We start from the raw sequence: 16,100 nt of genomic DNA, 5'->3' as shown, positions 1-16,100 counted from the left end.
TTCTATTTCCTTGTTCTCCTACTCTACCTCCCTCAAACCTTTTCCATCATCAAATCCCAACTTGTCTCGGTTTCCAAAAATTCAAGTTGGTAACACTTAAGTAATATTATGTATCTTCTCTGATCACAACAGCACAAAGTAGAAATCAACCAAAAAAGAAAGAAAAATCCAAAATATATTGAAATTAAACAAGCCACAACATGAATAACTACCGAAAAAATCAAAGGAAAAATTTAAAAATAATGACACAAGCTGTCAGAATCTATAGGATACAGCAAAAGCAATTTTAGGAGGGAAATTTATAGCAGTACAGGCCTCAAGAAAAATCAAATCTGAAATAATCTAACCTCACATCTAAAGGAATAAGAAAAAGAAGGAAAAAAATGAAGCCAAAAGTCAGTAAAAGGTAGGAAATAACAAACCGGATAATCTAAAAGAAATAGACAATTTCTTGGAAACATGCAACCTTCCAAGAGTAAATGGAAAACAAACAAACCTGAAACAAATCACAAGCAAACTGAAACAAACAAACAAACAAAAAACCCAGAAACATAGGGGACAGATGGCTTCACCAGTATAGTTCTACCAAGCCTTCAAAGAAGACCTAAGTATTCTCAAACTCTTTCAAAAAGTTGATGAACCATCATGTTTCCAAACACACTTTATGAGGCCAACACTACTCATCAAAAAGAATGAAGTATCTAAGAATAAACTTAATAGGAGGAGAAAATGAAAACCACAAGATATTGTTAATAGAAATGTTAAGACACAAAATAATTAAAAGATATGTCCCACGCATGGATAGGAAGAATGATCTCTAACATAAATCAACTTTTGGTGATTATGTGTTAATACTGCTTCATCAACTATAGCAAATGTATCACTCCGGTGAGGGATATTGATGACGGAAGTAGCTATGAATGCACTCGGGGCAAAAAGTATATAGGACATCTGTATCTTCCTCTTAATTTTTCTGTGAACCTAAAACTGCTCTGCAAAAGAAAAGTTTTTATTAAAAAAAAGAACTGTGTCTTCTGGTAAGCTTTATTCCCCTTTTCTTCTTTACCAATTAGAATGACTTTATCGCTCTTTTCTGATTACATGCAATGTAAACAATGTATGTGCCCGTAGTAAAAAGGACACACACACTATGCCACACTTACATACGTTTCTCATGCATACAAGTGTACATATACGCAATATATCTTTATTAAAACCCTGCTTCCCCCTAACAACGTGCGCGACTCCACTGACCCCCGCCTTGGGTCTGTGAGGTCCGCCCGGGGCGCAATAAACTTTCCCTCCCTTTGAGAAATGTAGCTGGCTCTCCTTTTCTTTACCGCGCCGAGCCTTTCAACTCTGTCTCTGGTAAATCCTCTCACCCCCTCAACCTCCCCCCGCCCCCTCCCCGCAACTCTGGCCTACACCCCATCTCTTCTATGCATAAATAAATAAATATTTTTTAAAAAGGGAGGGCAGTTCAATAAAATTGAAGACTTTCTTAAAAGGAAAAGATAGAGCAGCAAATACCAGTTTAGGAAAGGGGTTGATACAGGGTATATAACCGATAGTAACCTTAAGTGAAATTTAAAATATAGCATAGTGAACACCACGGGCGTCCGGAAACATAAACAAAACAAAAAGTCCCGCCCCCTTTCGGTCATTCACAGCTTGCACCTTTAAACTAATACTGCCTTTTCAAAACTTCATCAATAAACAATATTCCATAAATAACCTGCTTTTCCAGACAAGCAAGCCCGAAGCAAAGGCACTTTCAAATGGTTCCAGTTCCTCTATGGACAGCAAACTATTCTGGGAACTAGGAAATGACTAGCTTAGAAAAGAAATCCCCAGGCGCAGCGGACCTCTCCTGCCTCGCTCGCTGCTCCCCTCAACAGTGTATTTCAGTCCATCTGCCTGTTCTGCTCCTCACTCTCTGGTGAATCCTCTCGCCACCCCCCACCCCAGCATATCTGGCCTGTACCCCGGTTCTTGTATGTGTGAATAAGTAAATCTTTAAAGAGAGAGGGAGAGAGAGAGAGAGAGAGAGAAGTCCCCAGAGACAAGGAGAGGAAAAGTGCCGTCACTACAAGAAACCTTGAGGAAATAAAACAAGAAAAATTTACTTTGGTTACCGGCACACCAGACTACGGAAATCTCTAAGCAGTCACCGCACCCGCCCGATCCCGCGGCTGTCAAGGGTCCCCCAGCTCCCGCCCGCCAGAAGGGAGACAACCGCACTCACCAGACCCCACGCAGCCATGTTCTGGCCTGACTCGGCTGGCGCGAAGGGTTTGCGCCGGAGGCCCCCAAGGGCCGCGGCTCGACCAAGCCCAGCACCGACCCAAACGCCGGAGTAGCCGCCGGCAAGCTACACACAGCGGCCCTGGACTGGGAAGCGGCGAGAGCGACGAGGTGCGCGTCAAAGAGCGCGCGCCCAAACGTCCTCAACCCATTGGCTAGGCTCCAGGCCGGCATCCAGTCACGGCGCGCGCTGCAGTTTAAAACAGGCTGCACATGCGCAGAACAGTGGCAACCAACCGGGAAACCGCTGTGATGGGACCCCCCTCCCCGCCCGCCCGTCTCCCTGTGGCCCCGCCCACCCAGGTAGCCCCGCCCACACCCTTCCTCCCCTCCCCCCCGCCCCCGCCTGGGCTTCTGCATTTCCTTCCTTCTTCCTCCACACGCCAGCGCTGCGTTGAAGAAAGAGCTGTTGTTTGGCAAACCCCGTCGTGGGAACCGCATTGGGACCTTGAGACCAGTGTAAAACTTCTCAACGGTACTATTATAAAGTTAATATTTGAAAGGATGAGAGGTAGAAACTGTGGAGGCCACTGAAGAAAAAGATTTCCCTGTGTAATCTTGTCACTCACAGCCGGCACAGCTATGCACCATCTCTAAGATCAGATAATAGTGATGACGATGACGGTTTGTATTTTATTTTTTCATATTTGTGGGTAATATTTGCATAAAGCTTTGCCAACACATTATTTAAATGTGATGTCCTGAAAGGAGTTCTAGATCAGGAGTCTTGACACCTGCTTAGTTCTTAACTAGTGTGTTACAAAGATGCCACAGATTTTGGCACTGTCCTGGATGTTTCTTATTTTTATAAGGGGAAAAGTTAATTAAAAGCTCTGAAAACTTCCTTGACCATTTCATTATCCTATGAAACTGTCCTGTTTTAATGATTTAGTTAAAATTTGCAAGGGAATTTTAATCAGAAAATACATTATTTATTGAACAAATTCATAGGGAAGTTTTGACTATTGAACTACTTTGATTTGGAGTTCTCACATTTTGAAAAGATAATAAAAACTAACATTTATTTTGGCAATACTGCATGCCAAGTGCTCCTCTAAATATTCTCCATGTAAGACTTATTTTAAAGGATTCCTGTAAGGCAAGACAGGTGATATCCCCACTTAAAAAAAATAAAACTGGGTCAGAGTTTAAGTGACTTGCTGGTGACCACATAACTATTAGATGACATATTGAGGAATTTGACTCCAAAACTGAGCAGTTAAATCACTATACTTTTATCTCTCATTGAGATATTTTAGAAAACACTGTCATAAATGTAAAATTCCAGATGTAAAATTATGTCCTCCTGACTATACTGGAAACAGTAATTCTCAAAGGTATATTGAGAAATTTGAAATCAAATGACTTATGATGGTTTAGAATGCAGGTCACCAAGGATGTTGGGGATAAACTAATCTGTTATATAGGAAAAAACAGGGCAGCACCTTATGAAAACAGTTAATGGAGATTCCACAGTTCCTAAACAAACTTCTCAGTTTCATACGCATCTGTCCTAGTATTATTTAATAGCCCCCATGGTTTTAGTGTACTAAAACAGTGTTGCTAGTTGATGGAATAATGTTTATAAAACCCAGATTTGGGGCCTCCCTGGTGGATGCAACGTATGAAGCTATCCACAGCCTCTGCAGCACAAGTTCGATCCCTGGCCAGCCAGGGAGCAACCCACATGGCGCAGCAGACTTCTCCTGACTCGCCCGCTTCTCCCCTCAGCAGTGTATTTCAGTCAGTCTGCCTGTTCTGTTCCCTACTCTGTCTCTGATGAATCTTCTCACCACCACCGCCCTTACCCCCCCACCTCCGCATATCTGACCTGTACTCCAGTTCTTGTATGCATAAATAAACGAATCTTTAAATTGAAAAAAAAAAAACAGATTTGTCATTACATACCTCCTCCCCTCAAAAGTACTTCAATAGCATGCAACAGGGTGGTCCCCAGAAAAAGGGAGGTTCCAGGTTCCCTGCCCCACCCAAGGAAGGGTGGAGCTGAGCTGGGAGGAGGAGAAGCTGGAGGGAAGGAAGGAAGGAAGCGGGATGGAGAGCCTGGATAAGGCACATGTAGCAGAGAGACATGTAATGAAGCTGCACTTGCTTCTTGGTCTTGGGCTGGTTCAAACAGATGTGGATGAGAGACCCGTAGGTAGGTTAACAATAGCAGCTTTATCTTTTTTTTTAATATTTATTTTTTATTTATGCATACAAGAACTGGGGTATAGGCCAGAGGTATTTTTTTTAATATTTTATTTTATATAATTCTTACATCATTTTTCATTTTTGCACAATGTATGCATTTTCATTTTGGTTATATTCTCCATACAATTGCACCCCCCCTTATTATGACCCTAATCCTTCCTCTTCCCACCAGGTATCTTGATTTTTATTTTGCTCTCTCTGTCCCGGACATGCTGGGCGCATTCCACCCCTTTCCAAATGGGTCCCCACCAGAGGGTGTCTTAGACTTGTAGCAGGCTTTTGGGTCTCAGTGACCCTGCTTTGGGCCAACCCTGTTTAGCTGGGCCTTTACCCACAAGGGGATGGGTAATTTGGGGTGCTTGATTTGGAAACTATTTTATATATGCTTTACTTTCTCTTTATTTCACAGTGATTGTATAAAGTTCATTTCCATTCAATGTCCTATGCAGTAAAGTATGTTTTGTCTTGATGAGGTGGATGGATGCCAGAACCTATTTAGAGCAGGCAGGTTTGGGGATCCTGGGGTGCCCCTCACCCTACCCTGTAACTGTCACTCCTTGTGAATTGCTATGACAACTGACTAAATTGAGTTTTCCATCAAAACTCTATTACCTTGGGGGCCTCCCCGGTGGCGCAGCGGTTGAGCGCTGGGTTGCGAAGCTGCCCTCAGCCTCTGCAGCACCGGTTCGATCCCCGGCTGCTCCCCGGCCACCAGAGGAGGGTCCCACATGGCGCGCAGACCTCTCCTGCCGCCCGCTGCTCCCCTCAGCAGTGTACTTTGGTCCTTCTGCCTGCTCTGCTCCCCACTCTGGCTCTGGTGAATTCTCTCACCCTCCCGTGCTTCTGACTGTACCCAGTGCTTGTGAAAATAAATAAGTAAATAAATAAACAAAAAAACAAGAGAATTCTCCTTTAAAAAAAAAAAAAACTCTATTACCTTGGAAGGGTGTGTGTGTATATGTGTGTGACAAAGTACTCAGAAATTTAATTTAAAAGGAATAGGAAACTTTTCGTTACTTATGATTTTATGTAGATATTTAAAATTTGTAAGTTTTTATAATTATTTTAAGGAATATTTTAGATCTTAAAATGCCACTCTAAAATCAATTTGTTGTAGAAATTGTAAGATAGTTACAATTATAACTTAAAATTTGCTAAAGTAAAATAAGTTTACCACTATAATTTTGAGTCTTATTTTTTAACATGAAATTTCAATAATTTCTTTCACTCTTAAAGCCAAGTGTTGGTTTACTCTTAAAGCCATCTCTTAGGTACATTCACTTTAAGTAACCTATTCTAATAAAATTATCCCCAAATAGACTACTAAACTGTAATTGCCAAGAAAATAAAATGTGATTACAATATTCAGACAGATGGCAGCAAAAAGGAGTTTTACTTTACATAGGTCCCTAAGGTCTGCTCTGAGTTTTAATTTTAAAGTGCTATAATAAAGTGCTATAATAATTGAGTAATCTTTTACATTTCCTTAGTTACCTCCATCAAATAATTATAGTATGGGTATTTATTGCCAACTCTTTCAACTTACAAGGTTCGATACAGAAATAGAAGTTGTAACACAAAAATATTCACAATTGAATTTGCCACTTAAAAATTGGTTCCAATTCAGCCCTACTCCCACAACTTAACATGAGTGTCTGCCCAACATTCCATTGGATCAACATCATTTTGGGTGAGTCTCACACTGACTGTCAAATGGCATAAAACAAAACAAAACACTGTTAGTTGATTGCAAAGTGAACTTGAAAATCTTGCAAAAGATGAATGAATGGCTTTATACTACGTAAAATGAAATTATATCATCGAGATTTATTTTGCATAAAATTTCAGTAATTTTCTTTACTATTTATTGCCAAATGTTGTTCCAACTGTAAAGTACACACACTTTAACCTTTTCTAACAAAATTATCCTCTAATAGAAGCTACTAGACTGTAATTTCCAAGTTAAAAAGTATATACTTGAAATGTGCTGATAGGTGGCAGTAATGTTCAAAGAAAGTTTTAATATGCAATTTGTCTTAAACATCTGCAGGGAGTCCTTCATTTTAAAGTGCTGTATAAATTGACCTTTACTTTTACTAAGTTATCTCTGTGTCAATTATTTGATTCTTAGTTGCTATAATATTCTATTTTGTATATACTGTCCCTCTTAAGACAACAACTATTACCCTGTTCTCTGAGACTCCATTCTGTAATCTATAGTTTATTTCTTTTTTTTTTAAAGATTTATATTTATTTATTTATTTATACATACGTACATACATACATACAAGCACCGGGTACAGTCAGAAGCGCGGGAGGGTGAGAGAATTCACCAGAGCCAGAGCGGGGAGCAGAGCAGGCAGAAGGACCGAAGTACACTGCTGAGGGGAGCAGCGGGCGGCAGGAGAGGTCTACACGCCATGTGGGACCCTCCTCCGGTGGCCGGGGAGCAGCCGGGGATCGAACCGGCGCCGCAGAGACTGCGGGCAGCTTTGCAACCCAGCCCTCAACCGCTGCGCCACCGGGGAGGCCCAATCTATAGTTTATTTCTACTTAACATAATTCCTGTTTCATAAAAGGATCGTTTGTCATTTAAAACACATTTTCAAAACATTAATAGTTTGCATTATAATTTTAACCTTGCAGTCTTAATTTAGTTAGATGGTAGCAGAAAAATTAAATTATGTACATTATATATGTTTTTAAAGTCTTTTTAAAAGATATTATTATTTACTTACTTATGCATAGAAGAGTTGGAATATAGGCCAGAGGTTGGGGGTGGGGGATGAAAGGATTCACCAGGGACAGAGAGGGGTGCAAAATAGGTGGATCTGCTGAAACACACTGCTGAGGGGAGTAGTCAGCAAGACAGGAGATGTCTGTTGTGCCATCTGTGGGTCAGCTCCCAGGTCAGGGATCAAACTCAGGCCACAGAGGTGATTGCACTGAGACTTTAACCCCTGGGCCACCAGGGAAGCCCCATTTTATAAATATTGACTTGGAAATGTGCTCTAAAACATATGAAAAATGTAGTTTATCAAATCGCATGTTCAGCATTAACCCAAATACACAAATATAAACAAATAGAGAAAAATGCCCAAAATTGACTATACCCATCCAGCCAATACTAATGGCTAGAATAGCATGTGATTTTCTTTTTAAAGTCTTTCTGTTTAGTCTAAAATATGTGTTTTCCATCTATAATAAAAATAAGAAAGTAGCACATGATAAATAAGCACTTATAAATTAAGTGCTTATAGAAATACATAAACAATAAAATACCAAAAACTGTAACTTGCCCATAAGACCTAAAAGTCAGAGATTTGTGACATGAAGGAAATAGGAAGATAAACTTCAAGCAGAGACATGAGGCAGAAATGATATGCCGTTGACAGAAAAAAAAGTGTCAGATACTGCTAAGTGTTTGCAAAATGCAACTAGATTAAGAAACACCTTCAATATTAGGATAATTTTCACATATTCCTATAGACAATTGAAAACCGCATTGATGGGAGGGCGTGGTCAGTTGTTTAGAACAAAATTCATGATAATGAGTTTAAGTAGAAAGGGATCTAATAAAATGCATATATCAGCTTTGAGAATTGTCAGGAGGAGCGATAAACATTGTATTTTAGGCATTCAGCAATGATTCCCAAAGACAGACCATGGAACTGAGAAACTGAGACACCAAAAGTCAGTTGCTATATATACAGTCAGGAAACGTCCATTTGTTTCCATAAAATGAGAAAGTGGGAAGCTAGTGTTAATGCTGGTATCAACCAAAACCTCAATGGCACTACATAATCAGGAAACCAATGCAATTACAAAAATACATTGTCAAAGAAGGCTTTAAAAAAAAAAAGATTTATTTATTTATACAAACACTGGGTACAGTCAGAAGCACAGGAGGGTGAGAGAATCCACCAGAGCCAGACCTGGGAACAGAACAGGCAGAATGACTGAAGCACACTGCTGAGGGGAGCAGCGAGCGCGTCAGGAGAGGTCTGCGCGCCCTGTGGGACCCTCTCCGGAGGCCGGGATCCTGTGCTGCAGAGGCTGCGGGAAGCTTCAGCCCAGCGCTCAACCACTGCACCACCGGGGAGGCCCCAAAGAAGGCTTTATAAGCCTTTACTAACCGAAAGGCTTCTTACTGTTCCTGATTCTATATTATATCTCTATCTAATATACAATGGAAATCTGAAAACTGGTATTCCATGCTTTGACTATTAATACCCATGAAACTAGTGAGGAGACTAATTTACAACATTTCCACAGAAAATCAGGTGTCTTCAGATTGTGCTCACTTTCAAAAAATCCAAAGACATTAATAAGAATCAGTTTTGTTTCTGTCTGTCTTGCTGAATGGAATGCACCCTACTACAGCTATAAAGAAGTCTGGGAAATGTCATTTTAATTTTTTGGAGTAAAGAATGGCATACTAGAAGGGAATGAAATGGATATTAAGCTCCAATCCACCTTATCCCCTAAAAAAGCACCAATGGATATTAATAAATGCAGTGAAGGGGTGGGGGACAGGGTGGGTAGTAGACCTAATCCTTGTGTATATTGAGTTTCTAGTGGTTAGACATTGCTCAAGCTATCTCCCTATCTGGAATGTCCAGTTTTTATTAAAGTTACAATTCTATGATTTACCTTATTTACACGTTTTGATGTATGGAATCCAAGAAATATTTCTCAATATGCAAATGAGACCAAGGTGCTTAAAAAAAAAGCATAACTAGAAAAACTCTTATTATCCTAGATGCAACTCTTTTTACTGAAAAAGATATGGCTAGCAAATTGAACCACTCCATCTACTAATACCACTCTGGCTAGTGATATCACTTCTGTAGTAGTGGTACCTCACCAAAGGGCCTGGTAGAATCATCTTCTGAGTCATAATGATTCACTATGGCACAGTGTATTTCATATAGTAGTTGAAATTCAACCTATATTCTTCAATACAAATATCTTTGAAGTTTACTGCAATGAATTATTATGCAAAATGTTAATACATCATCAGTAAACATAAGTAAAACAAAAGTAAGAAATTTAGAAGTACTGAAAAGGAATTGGAGTCTCCTATTCAGACCTTTTCATGGGCTCAATTCTAATAAGTGGATAGGAAACTTTCAGAGGACTTTAACCATTGTAAAAACGTGCTTTTATTCACTTGAATAGCATTATAACATAAATAACTCAAAGTAACAGTGAGGTGTTTGTAAATTAATCTAATACTACATTAAAAGTTGTTGAGTTATATTTGCCATATAACCAGATTTATAGCAAACTCCTTTGACACACATGCTGTTAATGGCTGTAATAATTGGGCTTTGATATAATTTCAGTGATTTGAATTAATAGTTTGAAATCACATGTCAACCATTGGGCATCCATAGGAGAAAAAAGGCAACTCCTATTTCTGGTAGACATTAATAACTCCAAACTGGAATCACAATACTTTTTAAAATGAAAATTTGTCATCTAATAAATGGTTATTGTGATCTGCTTCTTATCAACCTTCAACATAGTTTCTGCCCTTTAAAAACTGTTTCCTATTGGTACAGAAAGGCTAAAATACAATGGGACAAATGTTGAAATAAGGAAATTTGTATGGAAATACAGGATGAGAGTGATAAACCTTCCCCTTGGAATAAGAAAGGTGTCAGGAAATTAGGCAATCTTCACAGACTAGTAGATATTCAACCTGTGTCTTGACTGAGTGGGAGTTACATATGAATAAAAGAACATCCAAACAAATGTGTGCAGGTGTGGAAAGGAATATAAGAAGACAGGAAAGAATAGAGGGTATTGAGACAATTGGCAATAACCAAAATTACTAGTGGAAAGAGTATTTTGAGGAATTTCAATTTAAATGAACCCTAATAGTAAGCAGTTTGTATGTCATGTCTGAGCATTGTTGTTTGCGTTCAATAAAATTTAGCGTTAAGTAAAAAAAAAAAAAAAAAAATGGAAGAGTGAATCTAAAAAACAAGACAATCCATTATAACTGGGGAGTGACAGGATTAGACTTATTTTAAATGAATCAGAGAAAAAGCAGAAAGGACATTGCTTAAAAGTCTACTGCAGTTCTTCAGAAAAGACGTCATTTATTCATTTCATTTCATAGGTGATGAAACTGTGATCTCAGAGAAGCTGATTGATTGTTCAAGATCTCTGTGCTGTTGAGTAGCAAATTTTGCTCCTTTTCCTGTGCCCTTATATTTTTCTACTATATTCCCTTACCTAAAAATACATCATTCTCCACCTATAACTTGAGATATTTATAAAAAGATTTCTATTGTAATAATGCAGTGGTACTGAGAATGTAAACAGGTATAACTAGCTAATGACATTTCAGTTTTTGTATGTTATAGTTGTTTTTTAGGAAGGCATAGTTGAGTTATTGGTATATTAATTTGCATTGCAAATTAGCAAACCAAAGCAACTTAAATATTTATAAATCTGGGGCTTCCCCGGTGGCGCAGCGGTTGAGCGCGGGGTTGGGAAGCTGCCCGCAGCCTCTGCAGTGCCGGTTCGATCCCCGGCTGCTCCCCGGCCACCAGAGGAGGGTCCCACATGGCGCACAGACCTCTCCTGCCGCCCGCTGCTCCCCTCAGCAGTGTACTTCGGTCCTTCTGCCTGTTCTGCATCCTGCTCTGACTCTGGTGAATTCTCTCACCCTCTCGCGCTTCTGACTGTACCCAGTGCTTGTATGAATAAATAAATAAATAAATAAATAAATCTTAAAAAAAAAATTTGGAAAAAAAAGTGTATCTAAAAAAATATTTATAAATCTGTTTTTCATTAATTGTCAATTTTAAAAATGTAAGAAAGACATAATTTACTAGATGATTGTTTTCAGTACACTGCAACTGAAAAAAAATTACATATGGCTTGTTCCAAAAATTGAAGCTGGATTTTTATTTTATAATTTGAAGGTTCAGATAGCAGAAGGCAGAATAAATATAAAGGCAAGGTGACAAATTTGAATTTTCAACCCCCAGTTTATGTTTCAGACTGTTTTCATTTTGTTAATGCATCTGAAGATTCTTCTTTGGTTTATTCATAATCAGTCTAAATTGATCTACTTTGCTTTATAGAATATTTAGCTCCCCATGTCTATTGCTGCAGAGCCAATGGAACCCATACTGGTGAAGAAAACCCTGTAGTCTCTTCTTTAGGAAATAAGAATCAAACTGGAGATGCTTGTCTTGCTTTGATTTCTAAAAATCAGCCATCCTAATTGAGACAATACTTAAGCCTGGGTTATATACTAAATCTAGAGTATTTCTGAAGTATTGAATGTGCTATAGGAAATGGTGGAACTTTTTGAGACCCATGCAAAACACAACAAAATTCATTCCCATGTTCCCTTCCCCCATCATTCCTTGCACAGTGATGGATGAAATCCATGCATTTTTAGCACCAATGTAATTGTATAAATCTCACTAGGTAACTCTTGGGATCCCGTCTGTGCATCACAGCATCAATGATTCATATCTCAGAAAGCATGAAAGAATAAAATAAAGGTTTGAAAGTTGGGCCTCCCTGGTGGCACAGGGGTTCAAGTTTCAACAGTAACAAGCTATCATGCCAGCCTCTGTGGCATGAATTTGATCCCTGGCCAGGGAGCTAACCCACATGGCACAGCAGACTTCCCCTGTCTCTCCCACCGGCTCCCCTCAGCAGTGTAATTCAGTAAATCCACCTGCTCTGTTCCCTACTCTGATGAATCCTCTTACCCCACCCCTATGCTTCTGGCCTGGACCCCAGTTCTTGTATGCATAAATAAATAAAATACATCTGGAAAAAAAAAAGTTTGAAAGTCTACAGCTTTCTCTGCCAGACAGATTTTGCCTAATGTCTACTAGTATCCCACAATCTCAAAATACTGAGAAAAATTGAAAATCCCATATTCCTGTAACTGTGGTTTCTACTTAGTGGACTATCAAAATAGACATGGAATAAGAAATTTCATTTTTTCTAAAAATTTAAACAAAGTTTGGTGTTGAAATATTTACAACAGAAATAGTACTTAAAATTATCCTATAATTTTTAATGAAGTGGAGTTAATTCTTGAATTGTCACATAAAAATGGACAGCAATAAATAGAAAAAGGTGAAGAAAACAAATGTGCCCTTAACATGTCCTCTAAAGTCTATAACATGGACATCTGTTCCTTTCATGCTTCTGTGATGTTAATCTTCTGTTTATTTTGCTATCTTAATTCTAAGAATAGGTAGTTTACTCAGAGATTGCCCTCTCAAAGTTGGTCTAAGCCAGTTCTTACCTCTCAAAAAGTAAAGGGAAAAAAATGTGTGTGAGTGTATGGGTATGTGCGTGTGTGTGTGTGTGTGTGTGTGTGTGTGTGTCTCCTGTTGGTGGTTAAACATTGAGTTGGGACTTCCTCTTTGAACAGTTGCCTTTTCCTCTCACAAAAGGAAGATCTCATTTTGTTTGAGACTGGATACAGTTGAAACCAAACCATACACCGACAAGAGGGTTCATGATGGCTAAGCCTCCAAAACCAGCTCCTCGCAGGATCTTCCAAGAGAGGCTAAAGATTACTGCTCTACCCTTGTACTTTGAAGGTTTTTTATTAGTGAAACGGTCAGAACACCAGGTAAGTCCATAGATGACAATGGTAAACTAGAAAATTTTGTCTTAATATATAAAGTTTAGTTTAAGAGTAAAGATATAGTACTTTGTATTTTGTTTCAGGTGTTAAACATGTAAGAATAACATTACCCAGTTATGCCGAATTATTTTTTGTTGACTCTGTGTGCTTTAGAAGTTAATTCAGTCTTGCATGGGTTAACCACATTGTTATATCTTTGCCAGAAAGGGGACTGGATAAGAAAGAAATTTCTAATTTGTTATTTAAATTTGGTTATTCACTGAAAGTTTTCCAAAGTATTTACAATGACTGTTTTTGCTACTAGGTTCCTTTAATACTAAAGAAGGCCTTCCATTAGAATGGTTAGAGAAAGAACAAGGATTTTAAAGTCTCAGTAAAACATGTTTTTACCTGGTGGTTTTGCTACTTACAATTGAGATCTTCTGCAAGCTACTCAATCTCCTTGAGGATAGATTTTCTTAGCTACAAAATGGAAAGAATATGACTTGTCCCAAAGTATAATGCCTGAGATACGGTAGGTGCTCAATCAATTTTTCACTCAAACAGCATTTATCATGTGTCTTGGCAGGATGCTTTAACTAAGCATCACACTCAGTTCTGCAAAATAGTAATGAAACATAGACTTAAAAGGCTTAATTTAGTAAGGAGTGATGACTCCCTTACCTAATCGCCATTCAGTCTTTTCTTAGAAAACATGCTTTGAAATGGAAATTATAAACTATAGGAATAAATGTTTTTGCTAAAATACCTTTGTTTACACTTGAAATTAGAGTGAAGTATCTTATATGTCAGGAAGAAGAGAGTAGGAGGACAATAACATTTGCATAGAGGATGGTTTCAAGGATTTAAGGGATACATGTAAAACACCTGGCTTACACTAATGTTAGACTCATTCTCTTCCCATCTCGTTATTTATCGTATTGTTATTAATCATGTGAAACTAGATAGTAAAATCAGTTCTGAGTTCACAAGTAACATGACCCAAAGAAGAGCCATGATGACAGTATTTGAAAATAGATACTGTGGGGGCCTCCCTGGTGGCACAAGGGGTTAAGCAGGGAACTACCCACAAGGTGCAGCATACCTCCCCTGCCTCACCTGCTGCTCCCCTCAGCAGTGTATTTCAGTCAATCTGTCTGTTCTGTTCCCCATTCTGTCTCTGGTGAATCCTCTCACCCCCTGCACCTCTGGCCTGTACCCCAGTTCTTGTATGCATAAATAAATCTTTAAAAAAAAAAAAAGAAAATAGGTATTGTAATAAAAAGCTAAGGAAATAGTGGGATTTTTTTTTTTTTAAAGATTTATTTATTTATTTATACAAGCACTGGGTACAGTCAAAAGCACGGGAGGGTGAGAGAATTCACCAGAGCCAGAGCTGGGAACAGAACAGGCAGACTGACAAAATACACTGATGAGGGGAGCAGCGGGTGCAGCAGGAGAGGTCTGTCACACCATGTGGGACCCTTGCTGGTGGCCGGGGATCGAACCAGTGCTGCAGAGGTTATGGGCAGCTTTGCAGCCCAGCGCTCAACTGCTGCGCCACCAGGGGAGGCCCAAAATAGTTCAATTTTTCAAGCAGCAGCAAAGTTCCAGGGAACCATTAAAGGGAAGGTAAACCACAGTACATTGAAGGTCATCTTCGATGTTATTGGCCTGATGGAAATTGGGAGGCTCTACAAAAGGTTAAGTTAAAGGAATTCAGAATTCTCTGTTAAAGAAATTCAGAACATTTCAGTTAGAAAAAAATATAACTGAAGAGCAACCTGGTTTATGAGGAGGTTATTTGTTGAGAGGTGTTTCTAGGCTGTTTTTATGATGGGGAACTTTTAAGAATTTAAGGAACTTTGCAGTCATGTAAATGTACCAATATATTCCATTTTAAATGCAATTCTAGAAAGTCTCAGCATCCTGTCTAGAACTCATAAAAGGATATAATCTTTAGGAAAAGATAATGTAGAAAATTTACTTAAAGCACAACACTAGAATTCTGGATTGTTCAGCAGGACTTATTTGATAATAAAAGCTATTAAATCCTATTAACAGGATACCAGTGGCATCACAGTTCTTACAAATGGAAAATTTTCATTTTTCTGAAACTGTTAGAAAATCAGTTTGAGCAGCAAATTATAACTTCTTCAATCTGTAATGTGTTAATATTAAAAGCAATATGTATATCTTCATATTAACCTAAACATAGGAACACGGTCATCATAGTAGACCAAAATAACATTTGTCTACCCTAGTCCATCAGTTTTTTTAGAGCATAGTACTCAAACATAGTGCTCAATGCTGGTAAACAGAGAACATGAAACTTCCCTTTAAAAAAAAAAAAAGATTTATTTATTAATGCATACAAGAACTGGGGTACAAGCCAGAGGTGTGGGGGATGGAAGATTCACCAGAGAAAGAGTGGGGAACAGAACAAGCAGATTGACTGAAATATACTGCTGAGGGGAGCAGCAGGCTAGTCAGGAGAGGTATGCTCCTTCATGTGGGTAGCTCCCTGGCTGCGATTTGAACTTGTGCTCCAGTGGCTGCGGATAGCTTCATAGGTTGTGTCTTAACCCCTTGCACCATCAGGGAGGCCCGAAACTTCCCTTCTTTAATAGAAATGCCTGTTACAGTCCCCAAAATTTTGAATAACACACTCCTTTCAAAAAAACATTTTTGGAACATAGACCTCTAATATAAGAAAATCAATTTATTTTAGAAATCATATATTATATAAATTATATAAATATAAATTATATAAATTATGTATGTTTCTCTATTAATACTCCAATAAAATTATTATACATGTAAAAAAGGAATTAAGAAAGAAAATATAATTTTAGGGCCTCCCCTGGTTGAGCGCTGGGCTGCGAAGCTGCCTGCAGCCTCTGCAGTGACGTTCGATCCCCGGCCGCCGGCAAGGGTCCTGCATGGCACGCAGACCTCTCCTGTG

The 16,100-nt window shown here is 38.8% G+C and overlaps 2 protein-coding genes across 2 annotated transcripts in view; one reads left to right on the top strand and one right to left on the bottom strand.

The window, feature by feature from the left end:
• CENPC (centromere protein C) overlaps window positions 1-2,263 on the bottom strand; it is a gene marked incomplete at both ends in the record, with an annotated part of 59,704 nt that extends 57,441 nt beyond the window's left edge. The window contains one exon of the mRNA XM_084233003.1: window positions 2,246-2,263. Within this exon, the coding sequence (XP_084089129.1) occupies window positions 2,246-2,263 (18 nt within the window). The remainder of the gene's footprint in view (window positions 1-2,245) is intronic.
• Window positions 2,264-13,027: 10,764 nt separating this feature from the next.
• STAP1 (signal transducing adaptor family member 1) overlaps window positions 13,028-16,100 on the top strand; it is a gene marked incomplete at both ends in the record, with an annotated part of 30,764 nt that continues 27,691 nt past the window's right edge. Inside the window, one exon of the mRNA XM_084233002.1 lies at window positions 13,028-13,141. Within this exon, the coding sequence (XP_084089128.1) occupies window positions 13,028-13,141 (114 nt within the window). The remainder of the gene's footprint in view (window positions 13,142-16,100) is intronic.

Source organism: Talpa europaea, assembly GCF_964194135.1.
Source record: "Talpa europaea genome assembly, chromosome: 5".
Classification (NCBI taxonomy): Eukaryota; Metazoa; Chordata; class Mammalia; order Eulipotyphla; family Talpidae; genus Talpa; species Talpa europaea.
Note: the sequence above shows the minus strand (reverse complement) of the source record. Positions and strands in the feature narration are given on the sequence as shown.